A 22,609-nucleotide genomic window follows, 5' to 3' on the forward strand; every position below is an offset into this window, starting at 1 on the left:
TCCGTTATATGAAGCACTAAGTAGATGTTAGTCAGACATTTTTTTAGACCTCATAACTTCATTATTAAGGGTTGAAAATAGCAACCCCCTATGATTTTTCTTAAAAAATTGTTTTCGTGTCTAATTAGAAAAAATATTAAAGTTAAAAAATTTTTGTTACAACTCGCGGAATCTTTTTATAAAATATACTTACGAGTCAAAGACTGTAGAGTTCTTCGATTCTTCAACAGATTGTTCATTTTGACGATTTATTAATTTTTTCAGAAGAAATACTCACCTTTGAAAACACCTATTTTTTCATAAAATAGTATTATAAAAGAAATTAGCTTGGTGTTATCTTTTCATGGTGGAATCAAGTTTCGTACAGGATGGGCAATTTTCGATGTTTTAGCACTACAGCTTTCAAACCAGTGGAGATAGACAAAATCTGATACCCCATTCTCGTTCTCTTTTTCTGAGAAACTAACAAGAGTAGTAGTCATTCTTGAACACCTTCCTTTGTTTTCGAGTTATAAGCGAAAATTGGAAAAATGGCGATTTCGAAATAAATTTATATCTCCGCTAATACTGATGATAGAGCTCTGAAATTAGGACATTTTACAGGCACTTTTTTAAGTAGAATCCAGTGGCGCGCTTGCCTTTTTAGCAGGATTTTCAAATACGAAGCTATGACCCAAAGTTATGTTTTTTTAAATGGGAACACTAGATTTCCATGCAATTTTTTTAAAGCTTAATTTTCACTGATTTCAAAAATATATATCATCATATGGTTTGTATTAATATAAATAATAGAAAATGGTCAAACACCTATTTTCTCAATATTTCTATGGTTTCAACTTTTGACGAACACAGAAAAATAGAACTTCCCATTACAAGAGCAGTCTCCTTCCGGCAATATCATTCTTTTTATGCTTTTTACCAATTACCACAAAATTTGAATTTTGGGTAAATTGAGTAATAAGCTCGGTAAGAAGCATATAAATGTTAGAACTAATAGAAGGAGACTGTGGTACACATAAGATGCTGCATTTTTCTATTCTCATCAAAAGTAGAAACCATAAAAATATTGAGAAAATAAGTTTTTGACCATTTTCTATTATTTATATTGATAAAAACCATATGATGTTATATATTTTTGGAATCAATAAAAATTAGGCTTTCAAAAAATTGCACAGAAATCTAGTGTTCTTATTTAAAAAAACATAACTTTGGGTCGTAGCTTCGTAATTAAAAATCCTGCTGAAAAGGCAAGTACGCCACTGGATTCTACTTAAAAAAGTGCCTGTATAATGTTTTCATTTCAGAGCTCTATCATCAGTATTAGCGGAGATATAAATTTATTTCGAAATCGCCATTTTTCCAATTTTCGCTTATAACTCGAAAACAAAAGAAGGTGGCCAAAAATGACTACTACTCTTGTTAGTTTCTCAGAAAAAGAGAACGAGAATGGGGTATCAGATTTTGTCTATCTCCTCTGGTTTGAAAGCTGTAGTGCTTAAATATCGAAATTTGCCCACCCTGTACACCCTGTATTCTACCATATTTTTTCACCCCTTCATTCGAATCGAGCCTTGTCAACCCCATTAGAGTGCTGCCTCTTTTTTCAACGACTGTGAGTCAACCTGTTTTCATTTCGGTAATATCCTTGGTTTGACGATAATTTTCAACCCATTTCTTTTTCAAGTACTTCGTATAATCACTAGTCTAGTCTAGTCTTCAACTAGACTAAAACATATCTTTGCTTCCGAAAAGTATACAGGTTTTAGTCTTAGTGAAAACTACCATTTTTTTATTGTAGACTCATCAATTGTGGTCCGATTCAAAAACGATTATTACTGATGTGTTTGCAAATAACTCACTACATTCTTGTGAAAATTCTTGCAAGAACGAGCAAATCAATATTATGTAAAACGTTAGAGCTTTAAAAAAGTCATTTTTATAGAATCTTCAACTCAATGTACCATTAAATATCCATTCCGAAATGTTTGATATAGTTCTGCGTAATCTTTTGTTCGCGTATTCAAGTGAAATATGAATATTTGATAGGTACTTCCAGTAAAAATGGTAGTAAAACCAAAATGATATGCGGTTAATTTCGAGCTCGTAATATCTATTCAGAATATTTGACGTTTTTTATATGTTCTTATGCTGAATAACTTCCTCGAAGGATTTCATCAGACTCCTCGTCGGAGTTACTCTCAAAGAGTTATCCTATTACAATTTTACGATTCCCGAATGAAAATTTCTCATTTCATTACGTCTCCTAGGTGAGATAGCGAAGGAGTGCCTTGGATTGGATTTTTTGAATGGAATCGCGATTTCTCCTTAATGAGAACTCGTCTACGAATGGTTTCTTGATTCGCATTTTATTTCGCTTTTTCCGTTGACGATTTCAGATTGAGTATTCGAATCACTGATGAATTCTGGCAAAATGTATATTTTCGGATAGATGTCGGATGCCGCCTTGAAGCGAAGATACACTTCGGTAGGGGAATAGGGGAAATGACACGCTTTCTCAGAGCTTGATTGCTCAATCAGTCGCCATATTGATACATCCGAATCGAGTCGATTCTCACCAATAAATCTTATTTTTTACTCACTATTTTTTCGATACTAGTGTTATGAGAAATGAGGCTATAAATAAAAACCACATATATAAAAGTGCAGTCTATTCACTTTCATAAAAGCAGTCGGTTGCCTTCTGAATTTGACAAATTACACAATATACAGGGTGTCTACTTTTAAAGTGGCAAAACTTCAAGGGGGGATCAGACGAGTGATTTGCAACAAAAAATGTCATACAACACATGGTCGAAATGTTGACCGTTATTCTTCAATTTAACAATTCTTGATTTCAGGAAATATTTCAAGTTTTTTCATAAACTCAATCTCTATTCAGTTTTCCTTGTAGCCTCGTCAAATTTGATCACATATTCGGAAAGGGCAATAAATTTGCTACGAGATGAGAGAGTCTGTGTGCAGAAAAAAGTCTGTGCGGGCGTGGTAAGGAGATGAATATCGCGAGTCTGAAGTCAACAAAACTAGTCCTATTTTTCCAACGGTTTTATCGATGAAAAATTAATAATTATGCACATGTTTTCTTTTCATTAAAAAATACCTCATTTAGTGTACTTTCGAATGGCATATCAATTTTTGTGCCAGCTGCTTATTCTCTGCCATAATATCATGGCTAACAAGATAACAACGAAAAGGTCGAAAAATTCCGAACATGAATTTGCTCTACTTTGAAGCTTTTCATGATTGAATCTTAATATAATTCTCATGGAAATTATCAATTTATCTTGAATCAAGATAATAGCAAAAAAAAATTTACTTAATTTTAATGAAATAGATTTAAAAAAAAATAAAGAAAACACAACTCTACTACTTATACGAGTAACAATTGTTCAAAATGTCCACCTCCTTGTTCAATACATCTGACACATCGTTTTCTTACTGAATCTACAACTCTGCCAAGTTCATAACGTTTCTGACGCATTTCTGCACAACTCAATTTTATTCTATCGATGAGCTCCTCTCGAGTCTGAAGGCGAATTTGATATACTTTCTCTTCCAAAGTATTCCAGACATAAAAATCCAAAGGCGTAAGGTCGGGACTCCTTGGTGGCCATCTTACCAGACCTTATCTTCCAATTCCTTTGCATCCCAAAATATTCATTCAATAGATCTCGTACATTACGACTATTATGTGCTGGGCAGCCATCCATTTGAAACCAGATATTTCGTCTGTTAGACAGGGGTATTTCTTCCAATATGTCTTTTAAGTTACTCTCGAAACGCTGCGCAAGCATTTCCATTCGCATATCCATAAATGAACAACATATCGTTACATTTGGAGTTTTTCGACTTTTTCGTTGTAATCTTGTTAGCCATGATATTATGGCAGAGGATAAGCAGCTAGCACAAAAGTTGATATGCCATTCGAAAGTACACTAAATGAGGTATTTTTCACTGAAAAGAAAACATGCGCATAATTATTGATTCTTCATCGATAAAACCATTGGAAAAATAGGACTAATTTTGTTCACTTCAGACTCGTGATATTCATCTCCTTATCACGCCAGCTATAAGACTTTTTGCTGTACACATACTCTCTTATCTCGTAGCAAATTTATTGCCCTTTCCGAATATGTGATCAAATTTGACGAGGCTACAAGGAAAACTGAATAGGGATTGAGTTTATGAAAAAACTTGAAATATTTCCTGAAATCAAGAAATGTTAAATTGAAGAATAACCGTCAACATTTCGACCATGTGTTATATGACATTTTTTGTTGCAAATCACTCGTCTAACCTCCCTTTGGCACTTTAAAAGTAGGCACCCTGTATATTATGTATGTATGTATATATTCTAATTTTGAATAGGATGAATGGATGTGGCTATGAAATCAAATGAAAAGTACCAAAAACGTCTACACAAGAGATTCCATTTAAAGGTTGATTCTTACTATACCTTCCATATGCTTTCCGTAACTTCTCTCTTCCCTCTACATAAAATATTGTTTCCTGTTGAATGATTCGTTGTATTCACACTAAACGTTCCGTCTACATTCCGTATCCTTTCCATTTCTACACAATATTCCAGCCAACGTATTTTCGACGGACAGGAAATGTTATGGATAGCGGGAATAGTGTTTTAGGTCTTGCTACCATATCTAATCCCGAGTCTAATCCCCGAATAGACTTGAAGATTGTGCGTATTATCTTCAAAATAATATACAGGGTGTCCCGGAAAATGTGGGAAATCTCTCTGGAAATTAAAAAATTACTTACTTCTTTCATAATTTTTTTTTCGAAAACTTTTCATTTTATCGACACTGAACAAGAGTACCTTTTCTTTAGCTTAATGTTCATGGTATCCAAATTTGTTTTTTTAGCATCTTATCATACAGGGTGTTAAAAATGTAAGCATTAAAATGTACAACCCAGTCCGCTCCTGGTAAACTGAGCAAGCTAATTGAAATTTGAGTGCGGTGATTTGAGAGGTCCTTACCACTATTAATCATATCAAATTTTTATCAAATTATATCGAGTAGTTTGAAACTTATTCCACTAAAATGGATTTCCAGTGGCGTCATTTAGGAAGTCGTATCTTCGTTGGGAGGGACGCTAGGAAAAAAAAATATGGAAACTTGCCATCTTCATTTTTTATGTTCTATCTGAATCCGAGAGATTTCCCACATTTTCCGGGACACCCTGTATACAGAGAGAGTCTTTGACTCGTACGAATATTTTAATACTCTAGTATTTTTGAGGTCAAAAGAAACACTTTTTTCCTCTACCATTCTTTCCGAATCGGCACGTTTTAACAGATACAGGCTGTTGAAAAACCATAAAAAAAGTGATTTTTAGTTATATTTCACAAACGGTTCTATGGAATGAATTTCGGAATGTAGTTTTTCATTTATTCGATGAATCTTTTGCGAACACAAGATATCACCTACGTCTTCCAGTTTTTTCGTTATGACCATTACGTACCATAGAAGTACCAAAAATTCGAAGAACCCTCTCTTGAAACTAAGTTGGACGGTATCTAATGAATATGTGAACGATTTGTAAAATAAAAGTATTCTTCGTGTTTTCTCGTATAATACGCCGTTTTCGAGTGATTTAATGTTCAAAAAGTGAAAAGTATCTGTGAAATTAGAAAAATTGGGTACTTCGACCGAAAGCAACTCTTTTTCAAAGATCCACAGATGTGTAGTAGTGTCACAGATTAAGCAAGTTATTCGGATGGTAATTTTGTTTTTCCAGGGATGGCACAGCTCATTATGAAAATTTAAAATGGCTTCATCTTTTTATCAGGGCCGAATCAAAAAAAATGGTATAGGAAAAAAGTGTTTCTTTTGGCTTCAAGAATATACTGTTTAAATATTTGTGCAAGTCAAAGACTCACCTTGTGAAGGAATCAGTCGATTCTTAGCATTGAAGTTTGTAGGTGACAGGCGGTCGGATCTCGAGATATCGACCTAAAATAATGTCGTTGCCTTTCTTCGCCATCGTGCTAATCGGTTTTTATACATTCGTATAAATTCTTCTATTCATGAGAGATTAAAATTTGATGTAGGATGCTTTTATCTCTCTTTAGTCAGATTTTCATGACTTTTTTCTGAAAAATATAAAATATAACCTATATTGGTCAATTAAATACGTATACACTACTAAACCAAGTGTGCAAAATATATCTAGGACAGACATTGGACGCTGCACGGGCATGCCAACATTTTTTCGGTTCTGGAATTTATTTCCTTTTATCACTTCCCATACAAAATTCAATGCTCTTCATTCAGCTTCTGAGGAGCTGGAATTCCTAAGTTAAATGAAAGAAGAGAAGAATCAATAATGAATCGGAAGAAGGGGAGCTAAATAATAATTCAGCGTTGGAAATAACTTGGAATTGAACAAGAACATGGACTTGGATTAAAACACGTATGAGTAGGGCAAGACAATACTCATGGTTTAGATGGAAGCAAAAGCAGCAAAAGATGCTACATTCGAAATAGTTCGTAATTTCCTATAAGGACGTAATGGAATATGGAGGAAATTCTTGTTTAATTAGAAACGTTTGGCTACAAACGAAATACTCGAACATTTACGAATTCCGAAGCGCATTCTAGCAGAAACAAAAACAGTTGGACAGACACGTATTAAACAAAAAACACATATTTATGGAATTGGTCTATGATTTGTGGAGATAATTAATCGTCAAGCAAGCTATGGACTTTTGTAGGTTGATGTTATGTGTCCAAAAGTGGATCTTAGCTTGTACCACCATAGTTCGCAAAGTAAAGATATCTGAACATGTCCCTAACATTGTTCTCTAGCGTAATTTCCGATATAAATGAGCTATGGAAAAATACAATCAGATTCTCTCGAAATCAGAAATGCCAACTTGATATATATTTTATTTGTTTCTCATTTGTAAACGTCAGTTTCCAAAAACACAATATTAATCAAAAAAGTTTATTTTATCAAGTCACTAACTTGTAAAACTGACAGTTAACTTGCAAAATTTTTACATGTTAGTAGTATTATTTACATTAGAAAATTTTGTTTTATCGTCATATATGTTGAAAATCATGGTACAATTGTTATTTCCAGTAACACAGATTTTTGATGATGAAAGAGTTGATACTGATGATGATGAACCATCTGTTGACTCAGAAACTGCTGAACTCGAGGACTGCAGAACATTTGTACTCTCCTTACTATCAAATAATTTGCTATACTTCATTCGAATTTATTTTAGCAGTCGGTTGGCCATGGAATAATTTTCTGATGTTTTCGTAACTAGAACGGAGTAAGGTTGGCACTCATGAAATGTCGTTAATGTCATAACGCCGTTGCCACAACTAATATCAATTTTTATTACGAAAATGCCGAAAGTGATTGAAAAAAGAGAAGACAGGGTTTCAGGAAGTGCTGTTTAGAATTCAGGTCCGCTCCTTCAAATAGCTATACCCTGATATTCTGAAATCCACAATACATCAGGCGGTAGCGAACATATTCAATGTAAGAGAATTTATATAATGTTTCATCTGAATCTAAACGACTCATATTTCAGCTGATTATTTCCACAATCAGAAAAATTGTGAATGAAGGGGATGACAAAGAATTTCCTTCTATTTGGAGACCCAAAAAAGTGGTGGCATTTGAGAATTTTATGTTTGAGTGAATTAATGCGAAAAGTTTACTACAGGATTTTGGATGAATGTCATCGGAGAATGAATAAGTTCCCTAAAATGGATTTTTCTATTTTCATTTGGCTTGTCCTATACAATTTAAATGTCTTAAGGTATACTAATAAATACCTAACTATTATTATTACATCAATGTATTAAGATGAATAGCCACAAATACGCGCAAGTTGCCCTGTTACTTGTTTATTCATGTGAAATTTTTGTTCAAAGGTGAAGTTCATCTTAACTTGAAATTTCCTTCAATTCCTTTCACTTATATTGATGCAAGATGATTTTTGTTGAAGAATTTAACATTCTTGTAATTATCTGTTTATTCCTTCGGGACATACCCATTCCCAACTACTGCATCATATGCATTTCATCTTCAGGTTAATCTTTTTGAAATCTACAAATGATGTAAGCCAAAGAAGATAACGAACATTAACTCTCCTCAAGCTAGTGCATATTATGATATTATACTGATCTCTTGTATTTTCCATGCTAATAACTGGATTTGGTATGCCTTCAATCAGTTTGTATGAACTTCAATTATGTTCGTCATATTTTCCGAAGAGATTCGACATTGTGATAAAATACGTAATAACAGAAACTTTTACGTAGAACGGGCAACATAGCGTTGATTTAAAACCCAAAAATGTTTTGACAAGCTTCATAACCCCACATTTTCGTACTATACAGAGTGAAATGTGTCAAATTTCCATGGCCAACCGACTTCTAAAATAAAAGTGAATGAAGTATAGACATTTCGATTTTTTTGTTGACCGAATCATCGACATAACTCATCGCAATTTCGGTGCTCTTCCACCCTCCTGCACGCTTTAGTGCTAAAATATCTCCACCCGAATCCGCAACCATAGTGGCTCCAGGTCTGCGAAAAGAGTGGCCGGTGTATAAATCTGGGTCTTTTAAACCTAAATATTTCGCTATTTGCTTTGGGACACCATCAATAGTGTGCTGGCCAGCATTAAGGGAAATGCACTTTCCATGTCGGTATGTCAAAAAAAATCTTAGGCTTTCTGTTCCAGGAGGCCGAAGATTTACATATTTTCTGTATAACGGGGCTTGAAGCTGCAGCCATCATCGGTTATGGTGAATCTTCTTGTTTTTAAATTTTTTGTTTGCCGCAATGTCACAATAACGTATTTTCCCATATCTTCTACATCATTTATGTTTAAGGAGAGAATTTCGTCACATCGACAACATCCAAAAATCCCAAATATTGTTACAATTTTCGCCAGCAACCACTGGTCATCAGGAGCATGTAAAAGAAATTGTTCAGCCTGTTCTTTACTCAATACCTTGGCCTTTTTTGGCGTATAACGCTCATTTTTTCGTTTCAGAAACGCTATTACCTATTGAAATCTGCAAATGACAACTAAACGTCATATTTTTCAATAAATTTTTTAAGGAAAACAAACCTGCGAACAGGGGCATTTTCTTTCATTTCCAAGCAGCTTTTCAGCATACACCATTTTGCCCAAAAGTATTAGGGCTGAATCTAGCTGATAGTTGATTCAAGTAGACCAACAAAACATCTTCAGTTACCCCAATCACACTATTTTTGTTTTGCCACTTTTTGAAGTCGTCGTATTCTCGCTCGTACCTTGAAGCTGATTTTGCAGGTAATAAACTTGAAGCTACACTTCTGGCTGCCTCAATAATTTCTTGTAGTATATTCATTTTCGCTTTCGCCAAAACAAATGTAAAGAAAAATAAACAGACATGTTCATGGCAACACTTCCATAGCTTACGAGATTTGCGACAAATTATTGAGATTTTTTTGGAATTTATCTTACCTTTTTACAAATGAGAAACAAATAAAATATAAAACAATACACGCGAGGTAACGGGTTTTACTGGCTCAGGGAGGTATCCTCCATTCGCCAGTAAAAACCCTCTTATCATGCTAGTAATGTTATATACTATATCAAATGTGACAAAAATAATCAGAAGGTAGAAGCAGATTGCATAGAAATACCAAAAGAAAAGATTGGCACTACGATCCTTGAAACATCGTTGCCGACAAACCTGGAAATGTCACACCCTCAAACTCTATGAAAAAGAAGGTTTGGAGTTGGTCATTTCATCTTCGAAAAAACTTTCGTATGGCCTCTGCATCTTTTGGGAGATATCTAAAATTATTCATTTCTCCCAATATATACAATTCTTTCATGAAATGAAAAAGCTCTGAGGGATTGCAAAATTCATTGTTTAATGTATGAATTGCTGCGCTTAAACCGAGGCGTAAACAGTACCGTTGATAAATGGGAATTTTTATATTTATCGATAGGTATATTATGTAATTGTTGACATTTGAAATGAGAGCTTTCCTATCCCGATTGTTCATATGAATTGCTTTTTCATACCATATATGCGGGTAAAATTGATTCATTTTATGAAATGAATCGAATTTCAATGGAGCATTCTATGGAATATTCCATATTTCCATTGAAATTTGGGAATATCGATTTTTTCTCTGTGACTTTTATCGACTTCTCAAATTTCTTGTCATTTCTTGAAAAGTATTTTGTCATTTTTTCCCAAACCTTTTTTACCTGCATATATTTATATTATCACGTGGATGTGGAAAATCCCATGTCTTTTAGTTCTCGCATCAATTTTACAACAAACAGAAGTTTCCCGAAGGAGATTTTCAAAATACAATGCCTATTACTTATTCGAAGAAAGGAAAGGAAGAAGATTCATAGAGATAATAAACGAAGCGTCGGCCAAAGATGAAAACAAACTACAAATAGCCGAATGGAATTACGCGTCGAATCTGACCGACGAAAACTTGAAGAAAAAATTATGTGTTATTGCCGAGGTTGCGGATAGAACCAAAAGGAGATGGACGAAATTGATGAGGATCAGATGGAAGACCTTCTGGGACATAGATCTGAAAAGGCAATTCAAGTTATATTCAGTGCTTGGCGCTTTCGCTCTACCGAAACCTTGTCTATCCAAATACAACGAAATCGTAGGAAAAATGGAAAAGATTTATTCCACCAACACCATCTGCGACTACCAGGACCCATCGCACTGCAATCTGACTCTGGAGAACGAAATAGTCGAGATCTTGAGGACGTCTAGGAACGAGCCAGAACTACGACACGTGTGGGTGAGCTGGAGGAATGGCATAGGACCGAAAGTGAAGAACTTATACGCGCAGTATGTACGTTTGGCGAACAAAGCAGCCCATTTGAATAATTTCGATAACAATGCGGAGATGTGGTTAGATAGATATGAGGATAGGAACATCAAAGGGAAATTTCAGATGTTGTGGAACGTTATTAAGCCGCTATACCTACAAATTCACGCCTACACTCGGTTCCATCTGAAGCGAATTTACGGCGAGGCAGTGGACGAGAAGGGGGCAATACCTGCGCATTTGCTCGGCAACATGTGGGCCCAGTCCTGGGAGAATATCGCCAGAGATATCCTGCCATATCCGGAAAAACCGGTCGAAGATATTACGGAGAAATTACTCGAACAAGATTACACACCCCTTCGAATGTTCAAGACTGCAGAGAACTTTTTCATCTCGATTAATATGTCCGCAATGCCCGATCTTTTCTGGAAGAATTCCATAATAGAGAAACCTCCGGATCGCGATATAATATGCCACGGCTCGGCTTGGGATTTCGCGAACGGCAAAGATTTCCGAATAAAGATGTGGGCCAGGGTAACGGAGGAGAATTTCATAGTTGTGCATCACGAGATGGGACACGTGGAATACTACATCCAATATAGGAATCAACCGTTTCCATTTAGATCGGGAGCGAATCCTGGATTTCACGAGGCAATAGGAGACCTGATAGCTTTATCCGTCAAGTCCCCCACGCATCTGCATAAATTAAATCTTTCGCGCGTGGACTTGGACGATTCGGAAGACATTTTGAACAATTTGTTTCTGATGGGAATGGCGAAAATTGTGCTGCTACCGTTCGCCTACATCGTGGACCAATGGAGATGGGACGTTTTCGCCGGTAGAGTCACGCCAGATTGTTACAACAAGAGATGGTGGGAGCTTCGCAGGGAGATTCAGGGTGTCTCTCCGCCGGTCCATCGGTCCGAATGCGATTTTGATCCCGCTGCCAAGTATCACGTGATGGCAGATACGCCATACATAAGGTATTTCGTCAGTTTTGTCATCCAGTTCCAATTTCATAAAGCCCTTTGCGAAGCTGCTGGTGAGTACAGACCGGGAGACCCCTTGAAACCTTTGCATATGTGCGACATATATCAAAAACCGGCGGCTGGAAATCTTCTGAAAAGAATGTTGCAGATGGGCGCCTCTAGGCCATGGCCGGAAGCGATGGAGATTCTCACGGGACAGAAAGATATGGATGCGAGCGCGCTGTTGGAGTATTTCAGACCTCTTTATATATGGTTGGAAAGACACAATATAGATAATTGTGCTTTTGTTGGGTGGTGAAGAAGAAATTCCAACAGGGAAGTAGAAATTCATTTCCATCAGCTCCCAATAGCATGGGACTGTAGATTTTTATTCTTAATTCTAAGCCTCATTTATTGCACCTGTTTGTTCAATACTGATTATGAATTAATAAAGAATTTATGTATAATATTCTTTGTGTATAATTACACAATCTGAATCGACCATCATAATACTAGTTTTATGGGGGTACCCAGCAAGAAGGAATACATATGCTTAACTTTAACAAAAAATCCAAAACTGTGAAAAATTGAGCGATTATTCTGAAACAATAACGAAAATTGTCAATATATTTGTGTTATTCGTTTTGCATTAAGTTTCGTCTTCAAAGAAAGTCAATATCAAGAAGAAAGTTTTTCTGTGATGAATTTAAATAACCTAAAATTGGCATACAGACAATTATCTTGATTGCCGCTCAAGTTCTTCACCACTGAGCTACCACAGGACAGGTTACATTTGCCTAAGAGAACGATGCACTTCCCACATAATTCAGCGTTAGTATATTAACACCTATGAACAGCGGCGTTCATTGATTGTTTTTTAAGCCCGTTTGCAACAGCCGAGAATTCTCTGGAGAATTCTCTACAAAATTTTCGCAAGAAAACGGCAGAGATTATTTTGTATGCAACTGAACAGAGAATTCTACCGAAAGTGCGTATGCAACGGTAAATAATTCACGGCGCATGATATTTTCGAGTAAATTCTCTAGAGAATTCTCGGCTGTTGCAAACGGGCTTTAGACTGGAGAGGAAAAACATTCTTTCTAAAACGAAATCACTGAAACCTTTTCATTTCTGAATATTTTAAAGCAGAATCAATTGAAAATCATTGAATGGAAGGATGAACATCATAATTTGATGTGATAATGATATCCTGAATTCTCATGAGTGAATTATCGATTGAAAACAAATTGACGTCTATTCGTCAATCGAGCGTTGATTCCCTGATCAAGCTTTATGAAACCCGAGGTTAGAGTCCAAGAGGAGGTTTTATAAAGCTTGATCGGGGAATCAACTCTTGATTGACGAATAGACGTCAATTTGTTTTCAATCGATAATCCAGTTATGATCATTCAGAATATCATTCTCGCGTCAAATTATGATGTTCATACGTCCATTCAATTATTCTCAATTGCTATTTCCTCAGTATATTCAGAAATGAAAAGGTTTCAGTTATTTCGTTTTAGAAATCGAAATACTGTCAAATCGTTAATAAGACAATCAAAGTTTTATGAAACCCGCTCTATATCCGTTTCACCTACCTATAGTTGGGGAGCCGACGATACTAAATCCGGATTTACTCGAGCGTCGTGGAGTCCTAGTGGATTTTGAAGATTAGATGGTAGAAATAAAAAAAGGTTCTATGATGTATGCACTTTCAGAGGTAGGGAAAGTGTCTACAGGTTTTCAAAGATGTAAAAAAAATTGTGAGGTGTACATACTCGAGCGTGCCCGATTAAAATACTGTATATGCCCTGCGTGTCTCTGATAAAAAATTCATGTTAATCTGACAGTTGGCGTGGTGGGGCTGGCAGTACGGAAGAATTGAAAATGGTAAAAAAAATGGTGTCAGATTTTAGAGGATATGTTAATTGGACCCAAAGGAACCTACTTTCCAAGGGACTGACAATTTGGACGTGACGCAAGGTCACAGCAGTCCTTTGAGAATGCAAAACAAAATCGTTACTTGTACATACCTACTCGAGGGTGTCAGATTTTCATGGAGATGGTTGATTTCGGTGTTGCTGACGTATTGACTCATTAATCTGACACTAATCAAGGGGGTTTTCCAAATCTAACAGTTTGAAGATGATAACAAGGCTTTTTCTTAATATCTCCCTTCCTATTCCTCTAATCGTTTTTGTATTCATCAAGAAAGTTGTAGGTAGTAAAATTCTATACAACTTTTGTCTGAAGCAATTTTTCATACCCCTAACCGTTTTCGAGCTGGAGGGTGATAAGGGCGAGGAGCTTAGCCACAGATGCGAAAGGCCAAGGCCAATGTAGAAACCCAGTCTATGGTACACGCATCGCCATATACCTCGAAAACGGTCAGACGTAGAAAAAATTGCTTCGAACAAAATTTGTAGAAAATGATATGCTCTACAACTTTTATAATAAATGCGAAAACAATTTGAAGCCTAGGACGGGAGATAATTCAAAAAAACTGATTTTGTGACCTTAATTGCCAATTTTTATTGTTTCGGCTTGCTAAAACTGTCAGATTATATTATTTCCGTTATAATTGAATTATTTGCTTGAAATTAAAACCACCGCGCTCGAGAATTTACACGTGTCATTTTTTTTGCAAGTTTGGTGCCCTCCCACACATTTTCGTCATGCTCAAATTGTCAGATTAAGAGAAGGTACACATATGTATATCTTGATCTAAAACGCTCGAGTATGTACAAGATCGTTTTTCTTTACTTTTCTGACAGGCTGTCTCAGACAATTTTTCCCCTATATATTGGTCTAATTTTGGGTAGAGGAACTCTACAGGGTCCAGAAGCTATCTACAGTTATTTTTATCTGACACGCTCGAGTAAATCCCGAATTTCCCTCTCGGGCTCCCTAACTACTACTACCGTAGTAGTTAGTCAAAATCTCCTGTTTGCCCGGATATCTCTAGAATTAATCGACATATTTGAACTTTCGAAAGGTTATTAATGGGATTGAAAACAACTTTACTTTCAGTTCACCCGACCCTGTATCCTCAGTTTGGACACACTGTGACGGCGAAACCTTCAGCGAATCATTATTTTTCAAAACCATAAATTCAAAATGGAGTTTCAATACCTCAACCAATATAGCAAATATTTTGATAAATAACAATGAAATTATCTAAAAAATAATGTTGATTGATGAAGACTGCTTATAATAGCTTTGGGTTTTCAACACCATCCATCATATGCCTTTTGAATACCGCAATAAATTACAGAAAGTGAACAAATCCGTGGTTTTCCAGCCAAAGACTCCTACTCCTACTAGACCTAGAGCCTCATACCCGTATTTTCTTTGATTTTTCTGACACACATTCTTCATACAAAAACACTAGACCTCTAGATATTACCTGCTAGACTAGTAGGAAAATGTTTAGTTAAATCTCAATACATTACAAAATCAATTGTGCGATTGGGAAATAAAATAATCAAAAAATGTTTTGTTGAATTACCTTCGGGATCAGAAAGATATGTAGGTTTGCTTGCAAGTGATAATAAAAAAAATGTGTTTATAGGTGGAGTTTTCGTTGTTCTCCTCTGCGGATTAGCTTTAGCAATCTTCGTAGCCGTTCTGGAATTTTGTTGGAACAGTAGGAAGAACGCTCAAAATGATAGACAATCTTTATGTTCGGAAATGGCCGAGGAGTTAAGATTTGCATTGCGATGTCATGGATCGAGGCAGAGGCCTGCTTTGAGGAGATCCTGTGCGAGGTGCAGTCCTGCGAGTACCTACGTACCAGCAGCTTTAGATTTGCCCCATCTGAACGGGGTGAGTAAAAATTCTTGTTAAATTTGAGGTAAAAATATACTTTTTGAGCGTGTGTTTTCCAGACTGAACCTATACCAATTACGAAAATAATTGTATAACAAAATCATAAAACTTGTTCTTCATCTTGGAGCAGCTATCTTGAATTCATGGGATTTCGAGTGTTGTGTTGCTCGGTAATAATACTTTCAATAGGTACTTTCCCACACTCTCAATTTGTAATCCTGACTTTTTTCTACCTCGTTCATAAACGTATTGAAAACACCCACTATACAGGCAATAGCTCTATGAAAGCACCTCTGAAAAAATATCAATTCATTGTTTTTTCAACAAAAGTCAGTACGAACAAAATATTCTTATATGGGTGTGAGTTTGTAAGCAGACGTATGTTTTTCTGAAATAAAAAATATAAGTATAATAGATTTTATCTAACTTTTTATGTTTTTTTTTAATTATTATTCATACTATCCAGATTCTCTATGGGTACCGAAGTACCCCTCAGAATGTGTTCTCGAAATATCTTGTTCTTTGAAGAAGAATTGAGTTTTTTGAACAAACACACCCGAAAAACAAAAGGAAGTTGATTACCATCGTCTGTTTCAATATATCATGGAATATCTTTTTTCTAGACAGGGGAAAATCTGTATGAATACAATTCACGCAATGAAGATTCATTTTGCCTCACATTGTACAATGAATATTTCTTATTTCAGAACTCCAGCTTGAATAGTTTCAGAACTTCATCGTTGACGGTAATAACCTAAAATCAATCAAGTTTCAATATTCAACTGACATCAATTAAACTCAATATAATTCGAACTTGCTTGCAGCAAGAACACTTCGGAACAAAATACTAATTATTGCTTGTAGTTGGAGATTTGAACGTAGCAATGCAGAACCAGTATTCCAACAATGTCCCACAACCTCAATTAGATTATTGTATCGCATTGATCTATCATCCATATAATAAATTTTGAGCAGATCGGTATCATTTCAAATTCGAATAAGGTCGTGATACATTTAGTTAGTATTTGGAGGCACAGGACATACGCCAATGAAATTTAGTAATCCTAAACAGGTCGCCTTGGAAAAAATGAACAAATAAAAAAAATGGTTTACTAACTAAAAATCTTAGTAAATTGCAAAATTCGGCACATTAGCTGGAAGTTGAGGATTTCCGGGGTTTTCTGATGTTTTAACAGAAAGGTTGGACCTTGTTTCTGCACCTGGAGATGAGGTGTTGATTGACCGAGTGCACTGAATGTGTAGTCACTACTCGTGACACTTTACACCGTGAAACTCATCGAGGTTTGAGCCGGAAGTGTAGTCAGAGAGTACTGGCAGCTGACTACTCAAAAAGAGGGTGGCTTGAGAGTGCCAGGCCGAACTGTAGGTCGATTACAAATCCCCGAATATTTGACCAGGGTGAGAAAACAGGGTTGGTAACAATCCGCAAAGGAAGCAAGTTGATAATAGAAAAAATAACAAGTGCGTGAATTTCTTATCAATTCAATGTCAAACAGTATTAATCCTAATAAAAAAAGAGAAATTTCCTCTTTTGTTGTTTTCAATAATAAAACCTTCAATTAGAGCTAGTATCACTACAATTATAATTACAGTTACAAACAAACTTTTCGTTGATTAAATTGAAAGGAAAGAAATATTTCGTTAAAATTATGATTACATCTGTAAATAGTCCTTCATAATTCTATGCAAAAATAGCTTATATCAATATCAATGTAGCTGGAACATATACATAGAGACATGGACTGTGGCTTCCCATTCTATCTGTGCATGAAATACGGTCAAAAAAGTGACAGAGAGAAACTGAACATCGGGCCTGCTGGTTGTCTTTTTCTAGAATTTTGATTGGTCTGCACTCACCTCTATGTCAACAGAAAAAAGACAGGTAATGGCCCGACGATCATTTGTCTCTTTCTACAAACTAGAAAATTTCATGCTAGTATTGCTCAGTACATGTCTCTAGGTTTATGAGCTGGAACAAAAATATAGCCTACTACACTACTACTATGAACATATGTCAACAATGTCGAGGAAAGCGTCAGTTTTCTATTCATTCAGGCCGTTTTTCTTCAAGAAAATTGGGTTGAGAGCATTTGACAGTATCTTTTGTTTTTAGCAGCACTCCAAGGTTTCAGATAATAAAATTTTTAGCTACGAATTGATATCTTGTGAGGAGTTAGGATGGCGAATTTTATAAAATAGAGATAATCGGGAATAACTCAAAAATTACTAATGATATGAAACTCACTCCAAAAAAATGAATTGGGTCCTAATTAATGGCCTGAAAAAAGTTTGAAATTTCAAACGTTTCCACGTTAGCTTCATCAAGCTTCATCAAATACTTGTCTAAGCAATTCTACGAAGGCGTAAAAGCGTCACATATGATATTTCAAAAACACATAATCATCAATTTATCCTGAATATGCGAACACCCGGTTTTATATGAATATGAATGTAAAAACCAACCTATATTTCAGGAAATAGTTCATGCCGTCATCTAACGTCCTGCGAAAGTTAGGAACTAAATGAAATTCGGAATCAGGCGAAAAATATTTTTGAAATATTATGTGGCCCTCTCCTAGGCCTTCGGAGAATTCATATTTCCATTCGTGAAAAATTTTTTTTTCTATACATACTCGTGAAATCGTGAAACAATAAATCTTATTTCCAACAGTTTTTCAGAAAAGTGCTTGAAGCACTTTTTTCAGAGCTCGGCACAGCTCTGTCCCTCTACGTTTTACAGTTTGCAATAAACCTATCTATCCATCGTTTCACTTACTGACAATTGGAAAACATTCTAAAATATATCTACATATATACCTTTTCAAGTTCAAATTGGCGCTAATCAGAATCAAAATGACATTAGTCAAAATCAAATTGGCCACATCAATTTCAAACTGGCATGAATCAAAAGCAAATTGAAAAAAATTGAAAATCACTCTGCTAGGCTAGAACTTCCTATACTCCATTCACATTTATTTTAGCAGTCGCTTGGCCATGAAATAATTTTCTCAAGTTTTTGTAACTAGAACGAAGTTAGGTTGGCAGTCATGAAATGTCGTTATGTCACTACGCCGTTGCCACAACTAATATGAATTTTTATTACGAAAATGTTGAAAGTGATTGAAAAAGGAGACAGGGTTTCAGGAAGTGCTATTTAGAATTCAGGTCCGCTCATTCAAATAGTTATATCCTGATGTTCGAAAATCCACAATACGTCAGACGGTAGCGAACATATTCAATGTAAGGGAATTTATATAATGTTTCATCTGAATCTAAACGACTTATATTTCAGCTGAATATTTCCACAATCAGAAAGATTGTGAATGAAGAGGATGACAAAGAATTTTCTTCTATTGGAAGACCCAAAAAAGTGGTGGCATTTGATAATTTTATGTTTAAGTGAATTAATGCGAAAAGTTTACTACAGGATTTTCGATGAATGTCATCGTAGAATAAGTTCCCGAAAATTGATTTTTCTATTTTTCATTTGACTTGTCCTATACATTGTAAATGTCTAAAGGTAGCAATAAATACCTAATTATTATTATATTATATAAATGAGATGAATAGCCACACATACGCACAAGTTGTCCTGTTAATTGGGGGGTTCAGAACTGAAGTGAACCAAGTCCATTCAGCCTAAATTTGAAATGAATGGCTTAGAAGTTGTTTATCACCTATTAATTCAAAAGTGACTTCTTTATTTATTATTATTCTTATGTAAGCATATGCTTACATTCTAACCTTTTAAAATCTAAAGAAGTGACTTTTGAATTAATGGCTGATAAACAACTTCTAAGCCATTCATCTCAAACCTAGGCTGAATGGACTTGGTTCACTTCAGCTCTGAACCCCTCAATTGTTTATTCATGCGAAATGTTTGTTCGAAGGTGAAGTTCATCTTGACTGGAAACTTCCTTCAATTCCTTTCACTCATATTGATGCAAGATGATTTTTGTTGAAAAATTTAACATTCTTGTAATTATCTGTTAATTCCTTCGGGAGATACCCATTCCCAATCCCTGCATTATATGCATTTAATCTTCGGGTTAATATTTTTGAAATCTACAACTGATGTAACGTATTCAAACGTTAGCCAAAGAAGATAACGAACATTAACTCTCCTCAAGTTAGTGCATATTATGATATTAGACTGATATATTGTATTTTCCATGGAAATATCTGCCTTCAATCAGTTTGTATAAACTTCAATTATGTTCGTCACATATTTTCCGCAGAGATGTTCGACATTGTGATAAAATACGTAATAACAGAAACTTTTACGTAGAACGGGCAACTTAGCGTTGATTTAAAACCCAAAAATGTTTCGACAATACACACATTTTCGTACTATACAGAGTGAAATATGTCGAGTTTCCATGGCCAACCGAGTGCTAAAATAAAAGTGAATGGAGTATAGATAGGTTTATCGAAAACGGCCTTATGTTATTCTCATCATTCCGAAGAAAGATTAGGGAACAACAATCGCGAAACATGTCTACAGTCTCGATTAACAATTTCGCGTATTTTGGATTGGCCTAAATTGAAACATGACTAGTTTGCTGGTGGGCACGATAATTCTTCCCTTCACCCGCCGTCCAGACATTTCCGTCAAAACAGTAGGTAAGTGATAAATCAATACATTCGCCCATTCGATTATGATTTTCCTAGCTTGAGGATAAATGAGCCAATTCTGAAGTTTGAAACTTATACATAAACAAAATGAACGTTCATTAACCAGTCGGACAATATAGATATCCACCTTATGTCGCCATGGGGTCCCCATAATAGGGAATCATTTTCACGGCCAAGTAATCCTATTCACGTAATCGCTTCCCTACAATTGACCATTCAGCCAATAACTCGGCCAATATGCCTCCATTAATGAGACCACGAAAACGAGATTATAACCCAATCTCTCCCACTCAAAGCAACGACCGGAAACAATCGTTTAATTCGATTGCGGCAGCTTTTTTGGGTCAGCAGAAAACCCACTTATAATTTCCTATAACTTAGCTTTCGAATCGGTCGTTTTCTTTGATGATGGATGCTCCAACTCACTGAGGGCAATGGAACATTTCGAGTACATATTGAGTTTTCTCAATGTTCTCATGTTTCTTACATGCCCGTTTCAAAAGCGGGGATAGCATTTTCTTTCAACTTAAATTTTTGCTATTTGCGTCAATCCCAGAAATATCAGACCTCGACCCATTTTTCATCATTGCACGATCATATGAATGGAATCACTCGAACCTTGTTGTTATGGACCATATGGGTGAGGTTAGGCGGAAATTTTGAATCGGGATCCATCCGTAGATTTGTATTTATTGGCCTATAAATGTCTCGTATTTCTTGCCTGTTTGGATATTTCAGCAAATTTCTTAAGATTTATTTTTGTTGGAATGTGTTCTATATGAATCATTCTTAAGGGAAAGTACCTCAAGAATCTCCATTCAAAAACGGCATTCACTAGTTCTTATTTTAGGCAATTTTGTACGTAAAGCCTTAATTTTTTCTTAAATTTAAGTTAAAGGACGTCTTGATGTCATCCCCGCCTCTTTTTTTCCCAATTTAGTTGGTTTTGTATGAGAAAAGAAAGTTGAACTTTAGCGTCTATAAAACTTGCTTTCACAATCATTTTTCGGCGGTTTTTCCACACATTTCGATAAAAATAGCGACAGGGTGACATCGGCGATTCAATTCTTTATATATTGCAAAATTTTTTATTGTGATACATACCAAAATTACGCTGAAATTCAGGAATAACTGAAAACTATTCAGTATTCCTAATATTACCTGTCGCGTGGTTATTTGTATTTTTAACTGTATCAGTTGGTAATTCAGGCTATTGCTCAAAGATGTGGCACATTTCCGTATTCGGGATAGCATCCGTAAAGCAACCAATGCCGATTGTCTTGATCCCGAATCGTATGTACTACTTACCCTTAACAAGCTCAAAACAAAATTTCGTAATAAAATGGTATATTTCATATACTGGTATACATAATTCATTAATATAAAATTAGTCGGCAAGATCCATGGAAATTTGTCTTAGCTTCCTTCCGGTTCTAACCTCCAAAGCTGACTTACTACAATTACAAATGTGACAATCCGTCTGTTTGTTTCTTCATTGGTTTTTCTTTGTATGCTGATTCATTTTTGTTTGTTCATTTCTTTGTCTTGCCGTATTCTGTCTTTGTGTCTGTTCTTTTATTTGTTGTTCGTTATGTTTATTTTGGTTGTTTGTTTATCGTTTGTGCTCACATAACTCCCAAACGAGGTGACCGATTTCAATGGGATTTCACTAAAGTCTAGAGAAGGTCTTCGTGTGAACAAGTAAGGCGTCAACACTGTCAATAGCAATGGACAGAATGCAGCATCCATGTAAAATATTCATGGAATAGTTTATATGTTGTGGAAATGTAAGTAGTATTCGAATATCCAACAAACAGAATTCTACTTTCAATATTTATTTGATATAACTATATCAAAATCCTGGTTAGTCTGCCAGAAATCCTTCTGATAGATATCAGCCTGGAGGATGAAACTCTGGAACAGGTCGAGCAGTTCAAATACTTGAAAGCTTCATAACTACTAGGGCCATAGACATAGAGACATGGACTGTGCCTTCCCTTTCTATCTAAGAATGAAATACGGTCAAAAGAAGTGACAGAGAGAAACTGAACATCGGGTATGCTAGTTGTCTTTTTCTAGAATTTTGGTTGGTCCTCACTCACCTCTATGTGAACAGAAAAGAGACAGGTATCGGCCCGACGATCATTTCTCCCTTTCTATAAAATAGCCAATTTCATGCTGGCATTGCTCCAGTTCATGTCTCTATGCCCATGACTAGGGCTACCTGATTACGGAAATACACAACCGTATCAATTCGGCATCACGGGCATTCTGGAAGCTAAGGGACA

At 35.6% G+C, this 22,609-nt stretch overlaps 2 protein-coding genes across 2 annotated transcripts in view; both read left to right on the forward strand.

Annotated features, from left to right (window-relative positions):
• Positions 1 to 22,609, forward strand: part of LOC123323010 (glutamate receptor ionotropic, kainate 2) — a 540,373-nt gene that overhangs the window by 512,579 nt on the left and 5,185 nt on the right. The window contains exon 15 of the mRNA XM_044911184.1: positions 15,409 to 15,662. Coding sequence (XP_044767119.1) covers positions 15,409 to 15,662 — 254 coding nt within the window. The remainder of the gene's footprint in view (positions 1 to 15,408; positions 15,663 to 22,609) is intronic.
• On the forward strand, positions 10,210 to 12,304 carry LOC123323008 (angiotensin-converting enzyme-like). Its single transcript, XM_044911182.1, has one exon. The coding sequence runs from the start codon at positions 10,303 to 10,305 to the stop codon at positions 12,154 to 12,156; it is 1,854 nt and encodes a 617-aa protein (XP_044767117.1). The 5' UTR covers positions 10,210 to 10,302; the 3' UTR covers positions 12,157 to 12,304.

The sequence above is a fragment of the Coccinella septempunctata genome, chromosome 1 (genome assembly GCF_907165205.1).
Source record: "Coccinella septempunctata chromosome 1, icCocSept1.1, whole genome shotgun sequence".
In the NCBI taxonomy this organism is placed as follows: Eukaryota; Metazoa; Arthropoda; class Insecta; order Coleoptera; family Coccinellidae; genus Coccinella; species Coccinella septempunctata.